At 49.9% G+C, this 18,156-nt stretch overlaps 8 protein-coding genes across 8 annotated transcripts; 4 read left to right on the forward strand and 4 right to left on the reverse strand.

Moving 5' to 3' along the window:
- The first annotated feature begins 260 nt into the window (after positions 1-260).
- M438DRAFT_403958 (uncharacterized protein) lies at positions 261-1,398 on the forward strand. Its single transcript, XM_029909692.1, has one exon. It carries the CDS (start codon positions 270-272, stop codon positions 1,218-1,220), a length of 951 nt encoding a protein of 316 aa, XP_029762513.1. The 5' UTR covers positions 261-269; the 3' UTR covers positions 1,221-1,398.
- Positions 1,399-1,469: 71 nt separating this feature from the next.
- M438DRAFT_314739 (uncharacterized protein) lies at positions 1,470-3,651 on the reverse strand. Its single transcript, XM_029902621.1, has 3 exons — positions 3,396-3,651; positions 3,267-3,340; positions 1,470-3,178 (listed from the first exon to the last, which is right to left on the reverse strand). The coding sequence occupies exons 1-3, from the start codon at positions 3,517-3,519 to the stop codon at positions 1,754-1,756; spliced, it is 1,623 nt and encodes a 540-aa protein (XP_029762514.1). The 5' UTR covers positions 3,520-3,651; the 3' UTR covers positions 1,470-1,753.
- A 137-nt stretch (positions 3,652-3,788) lies between these two features.
- M438DRAFT_363528 (Sm-like ribonucleo protein) lies at positions 3,789-4,661 on the forward strand. Its single transcript, XM_029907649.1, has 3 exons — positions 3,789-3,952; positions 4,034-4,225; positions 4,293-4,661. The coding sequence occupies exons 1-3, from the start codon at positions 3,950-3,952 to the stop codon at positions 4,482-4,484; spliced, it is 387 nt and encodes a 128-aa protein (XP_029762515.1). The 5' UTR covers positions 3,789-3,949; the 3' UTR covers positions 4,485-4,661.
- Positions 4,662-5,265: 604 nt separating this feature from the next.
- M438DRAFT_239364 (uncharacterized protein) lies at positions 5,266-6,528 on the forward strand (the record flags this gene model as incomplete). The annotated part of the gene is made up of 1 exon (XM_029899508.1): positions 5,266-6,528. A coding segment is annotated over one exon (1,263 nt), but the record flags the coding sequence as incomplete, so codon positions are not given.
- Positions 6,529-6,833: 305 nt separating this feature from the next.
- M438DRAFT_343798 (uncharacterized protein) lies at positions 6,834-8,121 on the reverse strand. Its single transcript, XM_029905066.1, has one exon. It carries the CDS (start codon positions 8,091-8,093, stop codon positions 6,909-6,911), a length of 1,185 nt encoding a protein of 394 aa, XP_029762517.1. The 5' UTR covers positions 8,094-8,121; the 3' UTR covers positions 6,834-6,908.
- Positions 8,122-9,476: 1,355 nt separating this feature from the next.
- M438DRAFT_343800 (uncharacterized protein) lies at positions 9,477-11,926 on the forward strand. The gene has a single exon (XM_029905067.1). It carries the CDS (start codon positions 9,605-9,607, stop codon positions 11,642-11,644), a length of 2,040 nt encoding a protein of 679 aa, XP_029762518.1. The 5' UTR covers positions 9,477-9,604; the 3' UTR covers positions 11,645-11,926.
- An 18-nt stretch (positions 11,927-11,944) lies between these two features.
- On the reverse strand, positions 11,945-15,985 carry M438DRAFT_314746 (uncharacterized protein). Its single transcript, XM_029902622.1, has 2 exons — positions 14,936-15,985; positions 11,945-14,820 (listed from the first exon to the last, which is right to left on the reverse strand). Exons 1-2 carry the CDS (start codon positions 15,903-15,905, stop codon positions 11,999-12,001), a joined length of 3,792 nt encoding a protein of 1,263 aa, XP_029762519.1. The 5' UTR covers positions 15,906-15,985; the 3' UTR covers positions 11,945-11,998.
- Positions 15,986-16,623: 638 nt separating this feature from the next.
- M438DRAFT_333244 (uncharacterized protein) lies at positions 16,624-17,685 on the reverse strand (the record flags this gene model as incomplete). The annotated part of the gene is made up of 1 exon (XM_029903584.1): positions 16,624-17,685. The coding sequence occupies one exon, from the start codon at positions 17,683-17,685 to the stop codon at positions 16,624-16,626; it is 1,062 nt and encodes a 353-aa protein (XP_029762520.1).
- Between the last annotated feature and the right edge of the window lie 471 nt (positions 17,686-18,156).

The following is an 18,156-nucleotide window of genomic DNA, read 5'->3' on the forward strand; positions in this document are numbered from 1 at the left end:
AAGTAGAATATTTGTTCCTTCCTCATAGAACACGAAAACACTCGTAGCGCGCCAAATCTGCTTTAGAATAGTCACAGTTCGCTCCTTCTTAGCTGAGTACTACTACAATCTTCATATCTGCCCTCGTCGTCGTTGCTAGCGATCGATACCAACGACGTCATATTCACATGCAAAGCGTCAGGGTCTTCCCCCATACATTCCCAAATTAGCACCACCACAACTTCACAGTCCCACCTTCCTTCTCCATCTCACACCCCCATATCGCAATCATGTCAAAACAATCCTCACAACGCCTACCAGCACCTTCTCTATTCGTAGGCCCACCCTCTCACAATGCCAGCAGCGCCTCCCTCACCCGCGCAAACACCGACACATCGCAAACCTCCAAACCCACCGTCCCATCCTCTCAAATCCCCGGTCCCGCCTCTCCATCTCTAAACCAAGGCAATCTCTCAAGGACGAATACAAACCTCTCTCGCCAAGGAACACGAGATCAACTATCCCGCCAAAACACACGCGACCAACTATCACGCTCAAATACAAATCTATCCGTACGAGGAGGAGGAGGAAATGGAGGAGAAACAGCACAAAACAACCAACAAGAAGAAGGATCCACAGGACCAGTGTGTTTATCAAACACCACCATAAGCGAAGAAGTAAAACGCCAACGACCGCGCCGAGGCACCGCAGTTCTAGATGCGCATTGGGCGGCCCTGCAATCCACACTCTCTGATATCGAGTTATCGGCAGGAAGCTCGGCACATGTGTTTGGCGAAGGTCACGCAAAAGCACTGGAGGAATTACGACAAGCGCAGGTGGAATTGGCGAGAGCTTGGGGCCAGACGGATGCTGCGGATTCGGACATTACGGAGACGAAAGATAAGAGGAATAGTAAAGAGTCGAAGAAGGAGAAAGACAACACGGATGGCAAACCCAATCCACCGCAGAATAAACACGACAAGAATGAAAAGGGAATGTCGGAACAAGCGCAGAGGAAATTGTCCACTACGACTTTGGACTTGACGTCGGCAGCTAAACGCAGAGAAACGAGTGATAAATACTTTGCGGCTGTTAAATCAGGAGTTGCGGAAGTGGTCAGGAAGTTAGATGGAGTGGCTGATGCCATGAGGGAGGTGGAAATGCAGAGTAGGGACATCTGGGGTGATGGGGATGGCAAGGGAAGTGATGGGAGTAGTGGGTTTGGGAGTTTGAGTTCATGAAGAAATAGGAAGAGAGGAGTACTGTATGGCGACAATGTGGATTTCGGAATGGACATCGAAAGAGTAAATTCTGAGATGAGGGTTTACAGTGTCATTGATCTGGACAGAGAAGGCATAATACCAGGAAGGAGCAAAGGCGGCGAAGGAGCTACCAGGCAAATTGCAGGAGCGAGACTGGGAAGGAACACTCATCCAAAGGCCTTTGTACATCACAGAAGAAGCGATACAGCGAATTCTAGGAACAAGATTGTAAAAAATATGATGATTCAAGTTGTCATTGTTCAGATGTCTTCATCTGTATATCCTTCCTAGCCTGCAAATCTAGCGGCTCTCCTTCCTCCCAAACCATTATATGTACCATCACATCCTCCCTTCCCAAAATCCATCCCACCGAATGAGTCGAACTCCTTGTCCAGCAAGAAACAAAACTCCTCCCTCCTCCCACCTCCCGGAAAACCCGTGTCTGTCGGTGTGTGATCCCCACCCATAAAATTACAAAGAAAAGAAGAAGAAAGTAGTTCAGTGCAAGAGGCTTATTCATTGCTGAAATCGGTTCCAGTGCGGAGGGTCTCGCGACTGCATCTGGGTGTCACGATAATACTGCTGTCAGGTGTCATACGAGTATTCATCGACTCTCTGCTAGCGACTGAAGGCGCGTAACTGCAGTCTTCAGGTGTGGATGTGTAGTCGGGTAATTTCTCTGATGAATATTCGGGTAGAGTTGTGGTTCCTGAACCAGCGTTGGAGTTCTTTCGTACTCTGACGAGACCAGCCACGAAGTCATGAGCGCTGCGAAGACCACCTAGGGCATTACCCATTTCCGGGTCGTTGCTGTTGTTATATGCTTCTTCGGCGTAGTCATCGATTACACCTCCGGCGGCTTCAATGACGAGGGCGCGCTTCTCTTCGTAATCGCCGTTTCGAGGCGAGCGCTTGAAGACTTGTTTGAAGGAAACCCACTTCTTGCGGAGAGCCTCCTTTCTGGCGAGACGACGGAAATGGCGAGCACGTCGGCGCTCTTCCTTGTCAGCCAGGCGTTCAACGCGACAGCGGAGGGAGCAGAAACGGCGGCGAAGGAACGCGCATAGAGCAGTGAGACCTAATGCTGCTGCGAGGATCTCCAGAGCCAGTACTACTGGATGTTGCGAGTCGTGATCGTTCTTGTCGTTCTTCTGATCCTTTGCCTGGTTAATTCCAGCGAGAAGACCATCCACAGAGGTCGCATCCCAGTCCGAGTCACTGCCATCATCGACAATTGGCATTGCCTGTTGAACCATGTTTCGGCCATTGCTAATCATGACAGAGCCTTCTAGTGATGCTTGGATCTCCTTGATCTTTGTCAAAGTAGTGTCGTGGATGCGTTGACACATCACTCTAGCCATGCAAGAAAGGTCGTGGTGGCAGTCAGCAAGATTCTCAACGGTGTTCTTGCGGCAGTCCTGGTTCAGCTTTTGAAGCCTTGTCGCCTGATCGTAGAGACGTCGGCGAAGGATATGTTCCACAAGATCAATATCCGATTTCGACTTGATATCATTGTCGGTGGGGATAGCCTCGAGTTCGGTGAAAATTGAAGATGTCTCGTTGATGACACTCTTGAGATCAGCAGCACAGTCGGCTTGTTCGGTGATCTCGGAGTCGATAAGTAGTTGAGCTGCCTCAGATTTGCCAACAACGAGTGTGACGGAGTCGGGAGTGTCGAGAGGTTGTTGAGCGACACTAGTGACGTTGAAGAAGAAGGCGCGTTGGGCAGTGAAGGAATCCCCCTTGGTTGAATCACAAAGACCTTGGACGACGATATCTACCTCCCACTTGTCGTGTGCGTTGCCAGCAGGTAGGTGGAAAGTTGATACCTGACCCAAGTTCCTCTGGTCGACAGTGACAGGCTGTCCGTTCAGCGCGAATGGAACATCACAAAGGTTTGTCGAAGAGGATAGACGAGGGTATTGAAGCTCAAAGTCCTGAGGCACATGTCAGACACGGAACTATATAGCATACGCGTACTCATCCAAAGAGGAATACGAGAGCTTGGCAAAGACATATACATACCAGGGCCACGTCATCTTGGAATAGCGAAGGGCAGCGAGTACACGGGACTCTAAAGTTTATTGTTTCGATTCTGTCTAGACGTGTGAATAAGTAGATGTCATTGATGGAAGGGGAATGAAAGAATTGTACCAGATATGCTCTGCTTTGCGACTTTTGAAAAGGAAGTGAGCGAGGGTAGGATGGGATAAGGAGCGGCAGAGACGAGGGTCCATGTAAAGGCAAGAGCAAACAAAAGTAGGCTGATAGAACACATTGTCGAAAGGATATAATTGCAAAATCGAAATATCTACATGGGCCTATCCAGGCCGAAATGTTCGTCGAAAAAGACCCGTCGGCGTGACGGTGAGGTGCAACTTGAAAGTGGAACAAGTTGTGGAAAAGAGCCCGTAGGCAGCAGTTTATGAGACGAGGAAGGCTTGGAAGGAGAGAGGCTGAGCGAAGGATTTCGAAGGAAGGCGCACCCGCGGGGTGCATAAAGGACGGAGATCGGAGGCGGCTTTCGGAGCAACTTGACACGATCGACTCATGCTTGTGCTGTGAGAGCGAGAGTGAGAGCTCGGCAACTCCCGCACTTCTCGATTGACGTCGTTGTCGATACCGAATGCGCGAATAGCTACAGGCGCAAACACCATATCCAAAACCACTCATTATATATTGACGATAACAGCGTTGTCGCATACATCATGGTGAGTGAACAAGACATTGACCATCTACAGAGCCCTCCTGCTCACAAGTCAGGCGACTAACGATTGATTGTCGCAATATAGCTCCCTCTAGGACTTCTCACAGCCGCTCAAGGCCACCCTATGCTGGTCGAACTCAAGAATGGCGAAACTCTCAACGGACATTTGGTCAGCTGCGACACATACATGAACCTCACCCTGAAGGAGGTCATTCAAACGAGTCCCGAAGGCGATCGCTTCTTCAGACTACCCGAATGCTACGTCCGCGGCAATAACGTACGTTCATGATACACAACCAATGGAAGCATCACAGAGAAGAAGATGCTGATACGACTTGCAACAGATCAAATACCTGAGAATGGAAGACGAAATCGTGGACCTCGTCAAGGATCAACAAGCCAGCCAACAAGCCGCCAGAGGTGGCCGTGGAGGTGGTCAAGGAGGCAGAGGTGACCACAGTGGACGCGGTGATCGTGGTGGTAGAGGAGGTCGCGGTGGTCGTGGTCGTGGTGGCAGAGGCGGTCGTGGTGGTTGAACAAGCAGACTTGAGGAACAAGAGAGAGACACAAACAGCTCAAGCCGAGTCCAGTCATGACGAGAATGGAGGGCATCTGGTATTGAGGCATACGCGCGAATACGTGCGACCGCGTAATGAGCGCAGGATCGGCGTACGCGAACGAACAAGGGGATCAGATACCCATAGCATGGCTTGCGGAAAAGCCGTGTAACCAGAATAACATCACGACATCAAACTGAGTTTATGACTTGAATTCGAACTCCATGCTTGATCAAACCATTGAAATGTGGTAGAACTGTTGCGAATTAAGAATGATATTGGATGACTGTAGACTGATTCTCCACGACCAAGCTGTATGAAGTCGAAACCGGGGAAGTAGCCCGTACATGCGGCTTCAAAATGTCCATCAGAAATTCCCAGGTCGTCGCAGCAGCACATGTCCTCGACCACACCCAAACTTGTCGCCGATGGGCTTTGGCATTGCCTCTGTCCCTTGTATAGCTCTGCGCCGCTATCAACCACCCGAAATGTCTTGATCCGCCGTCGCCGACCAGCGCTACAATGCGCCGCTACTAGAATACCACCACCAGCAGCAGTGCGCCACAACTCAACTGCACCATCTGCCAAATTTAGGGGCAATGTAGACGTATCGCCAGATCTGCCACGCAGCGACCTCCCGATCATGAACGCGTGGGTTCCGCTGGATGAAAAGAAACAATCTATGCCTCGAGAAACTGCTCTTAGGACAACAATTCGGCAGAAGACGACAGTAAAGAAGGCAGACTATCCCAACCTCAGTACGCCCGAGCTGTATGAGCTGGCTCATGCTGCAGCAGCCAAGGGAAATAGTCGTGAAGTACAATCGATGGTCGAATACCTGGTGCGCGACCGTCGAGAAACACCCAACCTTCGTCTATACTCAATATTCATCCTCGCGAATGTCCACCCCTCGGAAGGCTCTGCAAGGAGGGTGGTTGGATTGTTGCAAGAGATGGAGGAAGAAGGACTACAGATGAATGTACAGATCTGCCATGATGTGCTGCGTGTACTCAGCGTGCACATGGATTATCTATTGCGCATCGACATATTACAATACATGCGACGGCAATGGCTGCAACTGAACAATGACGGCCATCACTGGGTTGGCGCTGCCTTGTTCCGCGAAGGTCAACTCGAACTAGGTTTGACCCACCTCGAGTCGATGCGAAGAGATAATATACCTATACAAACATGGCTCTACGACATAGCCATGTACTCAATGCTCGAGACGAACGAGTTCGACGAAGCCTTGGTCCTAGTCAAAGATCGAATTGCCGCAGATGACTGGACCATCAGCAGAAACCTCTGGACGCACATGCTCGATCGATCAGCAGCAGCCTTCCACTATTCCAGCACTGTCTATGTCTGGAATAGCCAAGTCATCCCAGGCTACCTGATTCCCTCCTCAGGCACGTGTCTGAATGTCCTCACCACAGCCGCCCGAAACGGTGATGCCGCCCTCGCAACCTCCGTCTTCCACGTTCTAGGCAAACGCAGCACAACCTTCAAACAAATCCATTACGATCAACTCCTCACAACATACATGTCCACCTCACCACCCGACCTTCGCGCCGCCTTGACCGTCCTCACAATCATGGCAAGCGTCAAGATTCCTCCCACCGCCGTCTCTACCCGCCCTATCCTCACACACCTCCGCCGCTACCCTTCCGACTGCACAACAGTCTTCGACATCCTAACCTCCCTCCACGAAAGCGGCAGAGAACTCCCCGTCGCCGCGCTAAACGTGCTCATCGAAGGCTATGTGGAAACCAACCAACTCGAACAAGCACTAGTAGCATACAAACATATGCACCTCTTCGAACGCCTCCCCACCGACAAAAATGGCAATCCCATCCGCCGCTCTCGCCCCTTCTCCACCCTCGAAACCTTCAACATCCTCCTCCGTGGTGCCGCGAAACCCATCGCCCAACAAGCATACTCACTAGCCATGTTCCTGGTCTCCGAAATGCTGGCTTTGAACATCCGTCCTGATTATCTAGTCTATGATCGTTTAATCGTCGTATGCATTCAAGATCAAAAACTGGACATCGCCTATCGCTATTTTGACGAGATGGAGGAATTGGGCCTGTTGCCTAGACCTAGGACGACGGAATTGTTGGCTAAGAGTTTGGCGGAGAGGAGGGATGATAGGTGTTGGGATGTCTTGCAGAGGATGCAGGATAGAGGGGCTAGAGTTGATGAGAACGGGAAGGAGAAGGTGGAGATGGCGTTTTTCCATGCTGGAGGGTTTGAAAAGGAAGTTGAGAGCAAGGAGGAGGAAGTTAAGCAGGAGAACAGCAAGTAGGATGTGTAGATTAGTTCATCAGTCTGAGAGTTATTTGTATATATTTGGCTGCAGATATAGGAATGTACGATATGTTGAGTCTCTTGCAATTGCTTGGCCTATTGAGAAAGAGGTGCACAGAACGGACCTCTGTGAAACTTCGGTAGTTCTTTTCCTTCCTTCTTCATTTGAAAAAACAGTTCCAAGCGCTGGATGAACACCTCTGGCAAGTCCTTGTCTAGTCTTCTCAACTCGACGACTTGTGCCCCCTTCGCGAGATATGCGTCTTTAAACGCTTTCCATAACTCGTAGTCATGATCTCCAAGCTGGCATGGTTTCGGCGTATAAGGATCGTTCCTTACAACGGCGACGGCTGCTTTCTCTGCACCGGTGACATCCATGGTGATTGCATCGCAGCAGTCAAAGTCCAAGATCCAGAGAGAAGATATTTGGCTTCCTTCATCGATGACGAGATCTTGCGATGGTTCTTGTTGCATTCCATAGCCCAGACGAGTGGATGTGTTATATCTCAATCTCGCTATCGTCTCCACTTTTGACATTAACCCTGGCTCAGAAAGCTGTCGAGGTGAGCCTAAGACAAACTCCACATCGTTTGCATCGATTTCTGCAGCCCAATGGAGCAGTGCAAGAGTTTGTCCCATCGTTGCCGCATACTCGTTCGTCGGCATTTGTAGCTCTTGCAGCACGTTCAACCATAATGGCAGATTCTTGAGCGAGTAGTGAGCTGCATTACCTCCTGTCCGGTATTTGCCCAGATAAACACGAGCTATACAATCTGTTTCCAATTGTTTCGCGGACTCTGCATGCTTGGGAATAGCATGGTCGATCAATCTGTCTCTGAATGATCTCGAAAGTGGTGGTATTCGTTCAGAGCACATAGTGTTACAAGCTTCCATCTCGAGTTCTGGGAGATGCAATGTATCTGGAGGAGAAGTGTACCAGAAAGATTGAGGTATGAGAATGGCATTGGGTATGTCGGACAGAGCGGAGCGAATACGGTTTTGGATATAGTATTCTTTCCAGAGGAAGCGGGTTTGACTGCAGTCTTCGCGCTTTATTACCCAGTTTGCGTTGCCTGCCGTCCAGACACTGCCGCAATTGCCTTTGCCGAGAGATCGCCATTCTCTGATGGTGGATGATGGAGGTTGGGTGGTGTTTGTTGCGTTTGTTGTGTCCTGGATGATGCTTAGATTACTTTCTTTTGGCAGCTGCGATACGCGGATGCCGTGAATATCGCAGACGTGATGAGGAAAGCCTTGGTCGTTTGTGTATGTGAATGTCATGTTTGTGATGACTTTGATGGATATTTTCTTAGTGACGAGCCAACGAAGGAGGGAAATGGACGAGAACAGAGCTCGTGACTCACGCCCGAGTCGAGCAAGTTATGATTGGGCTCACCGTTTGTGGTTAGATAACAAAATGAAGGCCACATACTTCGAATCGGGATCTTGTATGCTATATAATCAATTCCTCTCTAGCCGATGATTCGCAAAATGAGTAGGCCTTAACTGAATGTTCCGCAACACGTTTCTGTAAAGGCATTCTATCCGGATTAGAGAACAGTACGATTCGGTATGTAAGACTGATCTGATAAAGAGTGGGTATGCTCGATACAGAAAGTTCTTGTGCAATGAAGAGGTCTGGTCAGCACTGGTCTTTGACAAAGAAAGGACGTTTGTTTGTCGCGTCGGACCCGAAGAAGGGTGAAACTTCCGGCGACCACGTTTTGTGTCACATGCTCAGACAGTACTCCACACTATCAGCTCAACATCGCTTTGCTCTACAATCTTCAAAGGACTGGCATTTATGTGACAGACAAGTAAGTTCGTCTGATAGTTTAATAAACGCTATGGGCACAAGATGGAGTCCTCTTGCCGCCGCCGGCATTCGCCGCAGAAAAGGATCACCGCTCCAACCTCATGTCGTTTCTGGGAGGACGCGTTGTATAGCCATTTGATATACTGGACGTGGACTCTGGACACCAGACGATTGGAACTTCCTGAACTGGACTGGATTGGACCAAACCCACCATTTCAGACCATTGTTGATGGCAATATCAGCAACCATGTCACAACCACCTCACCAGGATTGCAGACGACAACAACATGTCATCCTAAGAGGTAATTAGCAGCTCCCGTACCGGGCTATAGTCAAATGCTCGCTGCATGAAAGCGAAAAGCTATTTCAAATCGCGATGCCGACGACGAAACATTCCCAAGTGTCGGCAAGTATCAGCTCTCAATGGTCAAACCGGACGTCTTGAAAATATCTGTGCCTTTTGACAGGTGAATTCAAGCCCCTCATTGACACCGAGAGTGTAAAGGATAAGAGGAAGATCGCTCAGGCTACCACGCACTCGAACTTGTCTCAGTCGAGCACTCACACACTGCTTAGCCGCGCGTGAAAAGGCGGAGCGCGTTTATCAATTGCTCAATGATCCGCTGAGAGTAAATCAGTCCTTCCTCCGATTCACTCCCTATTTTCACTCACACCAGACAGGTGCAAGAGGCCCGTGCACGTTTGCGACTACTCCCAGTTCTTGCCTGTCCTCCGCTTGTTGCTCTCCAGCGCGACTCACGGCGCAGCGCTTCTCCAATCATTTAGTTGTCCGTTGAAGGTTGTTGGTTCCTCCTTCCGATTCACTCTCTTCTTTCACTCACATTCGGCAAGCACGAGAGGTCCGTGCACTCTCACGACTACTAGACATCTCTTTCCTGCTTATTCCTTGTCTACGATCCAGGGCGCAGCGCTATCGTCGCTTTGTCTGCTGGTTCTTCCATTCAATACCACAAAAATGCCTCCCAAACACTCCCTGGATGCGCCAACCAGACCACCCTCTGCTGTGACGCGCATTCGTACAACATCAACACCCACCGTTAAGAGAAGTCATAAGGCCAACTTCAATCGACTATGCACTCTCCACAATTGGACACCGTCAGAAAAGGTGCGCGACAAGCTGGCCGATCTACTAAGCCTTTCTGGACCACGACTCCAATCAAGTGAGCTGCTTCCGCTCGCATTCGTCCAGTTTTACCCTTTCATCTGGGTCCAAGATATGCTTCTTCTCGGATACAACGAAGCAAACGACAGCGTCTGGTACAAGGCTCACCCAGCCGAAGGAGGAATAGCAAGAGGCCGCTACTACAACTCAGCTCAAGAGAACTTCAGAGGCAAACAAACCGTCACAAGGTACTGGCAATCGTGGGTTGACGTATTTGACATTGACAAACAAGGATTAGACCGATCGCATGAGTTCTTCACTGGTGTCTATCTCATTCTGAAGAAGTTCCCTAACCTTCGCTACAAAACTTTGAAAGGACAATCGAGAGACGTTCAAAGTGCATTTCGCGAGACTGGAATATCAGAACATCCGTTCAATGATGATCATAAGTTCATGCAAGACAAGTCCGACAATTCGAACGAGATCGAACATGAAGAATATGAAACTAGCCTCGAAGGAGAAAGAAACGAAATGTCTAAGGAGCAGCGTGGAAACAAGTACATCAAGGAGGAGCGAGCAGGCTCGTATGTCAACGAAGATCGTTCAAACTCCTACTCTGGCATAGTGTCAATGCAAATGGACTACCGCGCCAAATTGCGCGCACTGGAGACGTCTTCGTTGCAGCGGGATGCTTCGACTACCCAGACTACAGAAGAACGACCAGGCCAACATGAAAATCACGCTCGTTCCAGTATGTTGTCTCGTCCACTATTAATGCATCTCAACTCCCGCGCCAAGTCACGCGAGCATCAGGCGGCATCCTCTCCGAAGGCCAATCGCCACAGCACAGAAAGGAAATCAGGCCAAGATGGCAATATCGTTGCTTCTAACCCCCCTCGTGGCTTGCGTACGTCAGAGTCACATCTCCGGGCGGACTCGCGCGAGTCTGGAACGAACATAACATCACAGTCATATCCTCAGGCTGGGGACAGGCGAGCAGGCACATACAGCGCGACTGACAACCTGAACGTCCCCTCGGACTTGGTGTTGTTGGAGCAAAAACTCGGCGCAAACCCGCGTCGTTCTTCCAACCACAAAGCAGTGGATGGGTTGGGTTCGTATGATACCGACGATGATGGTTTGACATCTCTTCCTTCGAAGGCACGCAAATTGGCCCCCCAAACTGCCTCGAGTAGGCCGAACATGGCCCGATCCAGATACTTCGATCGCGCTGATGACGAGACCGGTGGTCGAGGCGAAGAAAGCAGAAGAGAGACCGGATCTTTACCTACTCAGCCAGTCAAGGGATACAATACCCGCGCCCGCACCGCCATCTCGCGTATGTCGAAACCTGCTCAGGTTGCCGCACTAAGGAAGCCGCGTCCCAGGCCAAAGCCCAGCATCGAGGACGACATGACACCTTCTACCCACGGAACCGAACCGTCTGGTCAAGCAGTCTCGCATGTCGATATCCAGCAAGCAAGCGAGGATAGAGACTTGGCTTTCGACCAAGGCAGCCAAATCCATTCGGTACAAGACGTGGAGTTGGGCGACAACCTGGTTGCCGCTCCCACTGCACCCACAAAGTCTCGTGTCATTCACAAAGACAACCAGAGCTTCCGAGAATCCACCTTCCAGATCCCCATTGAAGAGTTCTTCACATGGTCGACGTCTGAGTTTGATTACGTATCTGGACCCTCCATCGAGACGGTCCCCGAGCAACCGGTTATTTTGACCGAACCAGCAGCTCCGGGCTTTGCCTTCTCAAACTATGAGACAATCGAGTCTGTGCCGGTTGCTCCCTCAAACCACGAGACAGTCGAGTTTGCTTCTGTGGAGGACGAGGACGATCAGATTAAGGACGAGGATATGGTCAAGGATGAAGATTTTTGAACAGTCTGAAAACGAATAAGCAGCTTGATCGGGGTTGTGGGAATGCAAGATTATTTTCGGACAATGGAGATTGCCCAAGGAAAAGGTCAAGGAAGCGGGCTCGATGGAAGAGCGGACCAAGTGGAGAAAGGTTTTGCATTTCACGGGCGTCAAACGCGTTTCCCAAAGAATGATCCAGATTGATGGACAGAGAAGGAGCGAAGATGCTTTTCAGCACCGAGGTTGAACAAAGGAAAGAGTCAACGACGAACATAGCTTAATTTTCAAATGAAGAAAACCCACAAAATCACAAAAACAGCACTGCTACCGTGGAACATGCACGTATTTCATTGAACACTCGTCTATATACTCGTCCTAACCTTGATGCTGTCTGGCGTATTCAAACAACACCACACCAGCCGCAGTCTGCACATTCATACTCCTAGTGACACCTCTTTGCGGGATCTCGACTAAAAGATCACACTCCCCGAGCACATTAGCAGGGACACCTTCTTTCTCCCTTCCCATAACAAGCAATGTCTTTTCCGGCAGTTTACATGCTTCAGAGCCAAGCAGGACGCTGCGGTCAGTTTGTTCAACGCCAACTACAGTATAACCCTCCATTTTCTTCTCTGTGAGGAAAGCAGAGAGATTGTCGCTGTGGAGGTCGATGATGGGGAGATGATTCTGTGATGCCACGGCCACGGAGATGAAATCTCTATTCGCGAGGGCGGAGTGTGGGGACTGGATATAGAGGGCTTGGGCGCCGAAAATCTCGGAGATGCGAGAGAGACCGCCGAGGTTGTATGCATTGTCGACCAGGGAGCCGACGACAAGGAGAGGGGTTGGACGGGTGGCCGTGATGTCTGAGGTGGAGTCAGAGGCATCGGAGGCGGAAAGGTATGCTGTGCCCTTTGTTTGGAGGGCGGCGAAGGCTTCTGTGCGGGCGGATTCTTTCGATTGTTGTTGAGTTGGTTGGGCGGGGAGGGCAGTGTTTTTAGCAGGCTCTTCAGATTGGCCGAGAGGGAGAGCTTCTGTTGTTGAGCGTTTAACTGTGTCTTGTTCCCACAAGCGTTGGAAGTCGCCAGATACGATAGACTCTTCGCCAGGTGGCTCTACACGTAGGTATCTGCCTTGGAGCAAGTTTGTGAGTGTGTTGTCAGCAGCAGGGTCGAGGCGTTCCAGCTCTCTTGCTGCTGGCGGTTCTGCGAATCGCTCGAGACTGCGGATGTACTCATTCAAAGCAGCGCAGGCGGGGTTCGACTTGATCTCGGTCCAGCCTCTGCTTTCGGCATAATCCCACAAGATGGGGAAGGACCATTGTGCTTCATGACGAATGATGATCTTGGCACTGGATGCGAGAGCCACCAGACGGTATGCTGTTCTTGCTGCAAAATCGCGAGAGCAGGTGTCTTGACAAGCAATCATCAGAGCAATCTTGACGAGAGTACCAAGATATTTTGGGTTCGAGTGGTGATCCTTAGATGAGAGCGTATCAAGTACGACGTCGCCAGTAGAAGGATGGTTCAATACAATTCGAGCAATGATCCACTCCTGCAGGAAACGATATCTAGGGAGCGGTTCGATGGCGACAACTTTCAGCAATACACGAAGCTGCTCTTGCGCTTCCTCGGTTGAGATCACTCTAAGACGCTGTTCAGAAAGTATGAGCAGGACCTGAAGCTGTGTAGTGGCCTTCCATCGGCTAATGATTGGGATGGGAGCTCTCTGCTTGGTCCATGGCTTGAGAAGACGGTCGTAGATTTCACTGACCATCTCATGATTGATCTCGCTGAGACGATTGACGAGATCAAAGAAGGCGGCATGTCCAACCTCCTCGTATTCGCCGTAATAGTCGCTGTAGCTGCGATGAATCTCTTCGCTCTCAGACAGCAGTTGAATGGCTGCAGCTTCCAACTTAAATTCGAGTCTTGCAGCTGGTAGGTTATTCGCGGTCTGAATGATGAATTCGTCCAAGCCGAATTTCTCCGCTGCGGCGGGGCAGCTGACCATGGCTGTCCTGTACGCTTTCATGATTGGTGTCCAGAGGTAGATTCTGCCTTTCTGTAATCGCTGAAGCTGGGTGAAGATTTCTAGGACCGTGGCAGACAAAGTATCGTCCTCGAAGCATAGGCTGACGCAAGTAGGGTGTAGTGCCATGCGTGGCAAGAATATGAGAACATCTCTGGGATAATCTTGTCTCTCGACCTCATTCCAGACGCCGTCAAATGCGCGGTCCAACTTTTGAGCATCTACACTCTGGACGCCGGCTTTATCCAGAATGGATGTCAACGACTCAATGGCCATCAGCAACCCATCGCCCTGGATGCTAGTATGACGCGAGGTGTCTAGCTCGGTCAAGAACTGATCAAGTGATTGCCATCTGGACGAGCGGCTGGCGTCAGATTCAAATCGCGAGGCTGCGCTAATCTTGAACGCTTCGATCTGCTTGGAGAGAACCTCGAGCTTGGCATCAGATGCGGTCAGTTTTTCTGTGCCATGTTCACCGTAGGTCTCTGCATCCTGGCTGACTTGTTGCGAAAGTCTGTAGCACTGTACCAGCATGGCATCGCGAGCAACCTCGGGATAGCCAGTCGTTCTTGATAGATTGAGGATCAACTCCAATGAATCGCCTTCCATGCAAGCTGTAGATTCTGCCTGTAAGCCCTTCGCCAGACCCTGGAGGAGATAGATGACAGCGATCGGGACGATCCTGTTTTTGTTGGCATCCAGATATGTGAGGACGGCATTGACGATGCATTTTCTAGAGTAGATGTCGTCTCTGCCAAGATGGGCCTGTAGCAGTCTTTCGAGGAAGTTCGATAATCTCGTACCATGAGCACATCTCATATCTCTGGTCTTTCCTTGCACACTGCCGGTGAAGAGGGTACCTTGAGTTGCCCAAGGCAAGAACGACTTCTGCAACAGTGTCGCAAACTCTTCAGCATGGCTGAACAGCCTGATATCGGTGCTCATGAGCCAGTTTCCCAGCATTTTGCGCATGCTGTCTTGTGTGACTGGAGATAGGGACGACTCGAGAAGTGCGAATAACCACGATTTCTGAACCATGGTCTCTGCAGAAGCTAGATGGTCCAGATCTTGTACACATTCTAAGGCTTGGTTGAGGTATCTGCCAATGACGATTGTTTCGTACACAGTGCAGAATCTGGCATACTGAGATTCGGTGATAACAGATCCTGCTCTGCGGTCAGTATTTTGGACTTGTGTGAATATTCTTACGCCATCTTAATGTCCGGTAGAGCAAGAGTACAACTGTATGTTCAGAGACATTGATAGCTTGTGAATGCTTACCTGGCTTGTCTTCTTGATCCAAAGTCAACTCCATGTCATTGGCGCGAATGTTGTTGCGAGAGATAGAGATCGACTTCTTCAAAACATGGAGGCAGATCTTTCTTTGCTCGGTATCACCTTGGGATGACTGGCCGAGTGTTGCTAACATATACTTCCAGTACGGGTCTTTCTGCAGAGCCACTTGACGTGAGTAGCCATGACTGTCCAGATCGAGCCATCGTAGCCAGATCGTGTATGCAGTCGTCTTGTACGAGCTTTTCCCACTGTAATCGATGAGGTTGCGAATGCATTGCCAGAGATGTCTATCTAGCTCGTCTGGATCGGTCTTGTAGTGCGAGAAGGTGAATGTGCCTGCTTTGAATGATGCCAAGAAAGCGAGTAAGGTGTCTTTGGCGGCTGCTGCAATGCCTGCGTTCGATGAAGCGAGGAAGCCGAAGATGGCACACACGATCGGGCTTGAGACAACGAATGATTTGTCAAGGATTGGACTTCTGAAAAGCTGTTTGGCGAAGCTCAAGTATAGAATAGTCGTATTGACAAGTTCATCCAGCTGGCGATCAACACCAAGCTCGGGATCATAGTGTGAAACGAATGGATCAACAATCAGGACCTTCTCAACAGGAACGACAAACTCAGAGTTTTCTGGTTGTCTAAGTAGTTGTGAGAAACAGATGTGAAGCTCGCGATCAGTCCAGTGCAGTAAAGCATTTCGGATGCGAGGATATTGAACGCAGAGAGCTGCAGCTGAAGCAGCATCATCCTGTTCAATCGATCTGATCAAGTATTGATTCAGATATACATTTGCTTCTTCATCCGGACAACTATCAGCAAGAGCAGCGACGAGGCCCAGTGTGTTGCTGTCAATGTTGGAGGCAAGGTCGCGGACGGCAGTGAAGCGCTCGCTTTCCGAAATTCTGCTAAGGAAGATATCCGCCAGCGTCGAGTGTACTGACACGGAAGGAGCGACCATTGTCTTGAAAGAACGCAAACGACGCCCTGGAATAGTAGATGAACGTGTATAGCAGCGACTCAGAACGCCGCGACGTGTCTGCATATATTCACTCTATCTTTCAGGCCCATCAAACAAAAATTGGATATTCGATTCGGGGTAACTTCGGCATCAGAAAACTGTCGGTCTAGATCACAATTTTTGGAACCCTGAACGGAGAGACTTCCGACCTCGACAATCCTCCTGCTGATCATCCCCCGTTGAAGTGGACACTCCGCGGCAGAGCTTCTCATAGTAATCGATTAATTGAGTATCACAGCTAAAGGAACATGGTCGCTTTGATAAAAACCTCAACTCTCGAGTGTCCTCCCCATGGTCTGACAGGAAAGCATCCCTGGCATGTGTCAAGTTTCAGATCTCAATTGCATTAACCATTTCGGGACAGATGCTGGGTACAATGAACATCGATCTCTACCGCCTCTGACGACCCGCCAATCGGCCGCACAAAAGAAAGATCATCACTCTCAACGTCCTAAGCTCTAAAAGAAGCGACTTTCAGACGCAGATCTATTGGAGGAATCGACCTGTGCTGAAAACGGCAGAAGCAACATACAAGCAGATCGACAAATAAAGTAAATCACGAACCGGACGAAGATACACCGAGAATCGGGTTGATGCGATGCAGCGTGAGAGGAAACAGGCATGGTACGGGTTATGGGCGAGTTCGTCTCTACAAAAGCTACCAATACGACCAATCATCAGTATAAGACCAGTCGTGTGTATCTTCTTCTGGTTGATCGGGCATAGACCAGAATTGGCCATGTTCCAGATTGTCAAAGTGCTTCTTTGTCCTCGTGACAATCTTCTCAGCATCGAACTTATCGAAGCACTCAATCTCGTCGTCGGTGTCATCGTCAGTTGGGTAATCCTCTCGATTGTTGACTTGGTTTACTCGGATGTCCCAGTAGCTGAGACGCTGATAGTTCATGCCTCTCTGGCCAAGTCTGTCGACCAGTGCCTTTTCCAAGGTCTTCTTGTAGGTGTCGTACAGAGCTGCATGGTGCAGATCTTGCGTGATGAAGGCACTTCTGCCTGGAGCGGCGTTCCACACTTGTAAGACGGTTTCGATGAGTTGATGCCATTCTGGAGCTTCGAGCATTCTTGCATCCAGAAAGACATCTCTCGCTTGTGGCATATGTTCTTTGAGTTTTTGATAGAAAGATCGGTACTCTTCGGGCTCTGGCAAAGACCACCAGCCATAGTAAGACTGACCGGCGAAGTCCAAAAATAGTGTCAAACTCTTCAGACCAGGAAATAGATCGCGCATGTTCTTGTAATCATAATGGCTATCGGATTTTGGTGGAAGAGGTATGGACAATTCAAGTGTCCTGATAAGATTTCGTCCTTTGAGAGGCATGCAGCGGATCCACTTGTCGTTCTGGAGAGTAAAAAGGTCTTCCTCAGACCATGTGTCCTGCTCAGGCTCGGTGGTGATGGGAATCATGCAGAAGTTGTTGACACGATAGAGTACGGGCATAGCTTCCTGGTATATTTGACGGCAGGTGAGCATGATGTTGAGCTTGAGCTTGGCAGGAGTCACTTTGCAACGTTGTGGCCCTGCCTTGCTATAGAAGCGGACGAAACCACGCTGTGATTCGAGTTGAAGCTCATAGATGCGTTGTCGAACTGGATCAGGAAGGTCGAGAAAAGGGAATGGCTTGCTGAGTACGGTGCTTGCGTTGTTGTGAGGGGCTTCGAGAGGACGTGACTTGCGGCTCAAACGTCTGGTGCTAGGAGGCATGGTGATGGTGTAACTGCACGTGCGATGGTATCAATCTGGATAAGGCCAATGTCGGATGATTGTGATATAGATAGAGGCTTGGTCAGTAAGGTGAAAGGTGAGTTGACGAGAATACTAATCACCAAAGTCGCACTTCTCCAGGCAGCAACATAAAGGAGCTAGTTTGATCCTACGGCGACCCACATGCCAGCAACACACCGCTCAGATCAATATGAGTTGTCTAAGAGCTTCATAGATCAGCTTGGATAGGGCGCTCCCCGACTTGCAATGATTGGTAGATGATGCCTTTCCATATGCTAAACTGCGTCACCTTAACCTTCTTGTCACAGCGATGCTCATTTCCACCTGTCAAGATGCATGATAGTCGTGAGCAAAGCACATCATTTACAAATGAGCAATGATTCAGAGCTCTCTCCTTAGACCCAGCTCTCCTTCCGAGAAACATTCTGCGTCCCTACTGCGTACAGCTCA

Source organism: Aureobasidium pullulans, assembly GCF_000721785.1.
Source record: "Aureobasidium pullulans EXF-150 unplaced genomic scaffold scaffold_5, whole genome shotgun sequence".
In the NCBI taxonomy this organism is placed as follows: Eukaryota; Fungi; Ascomycota; class Dothideomycetes; order Dothideales; family Saccotheciaceae; genus Aureobasidium; species Aureobasidium pullulans.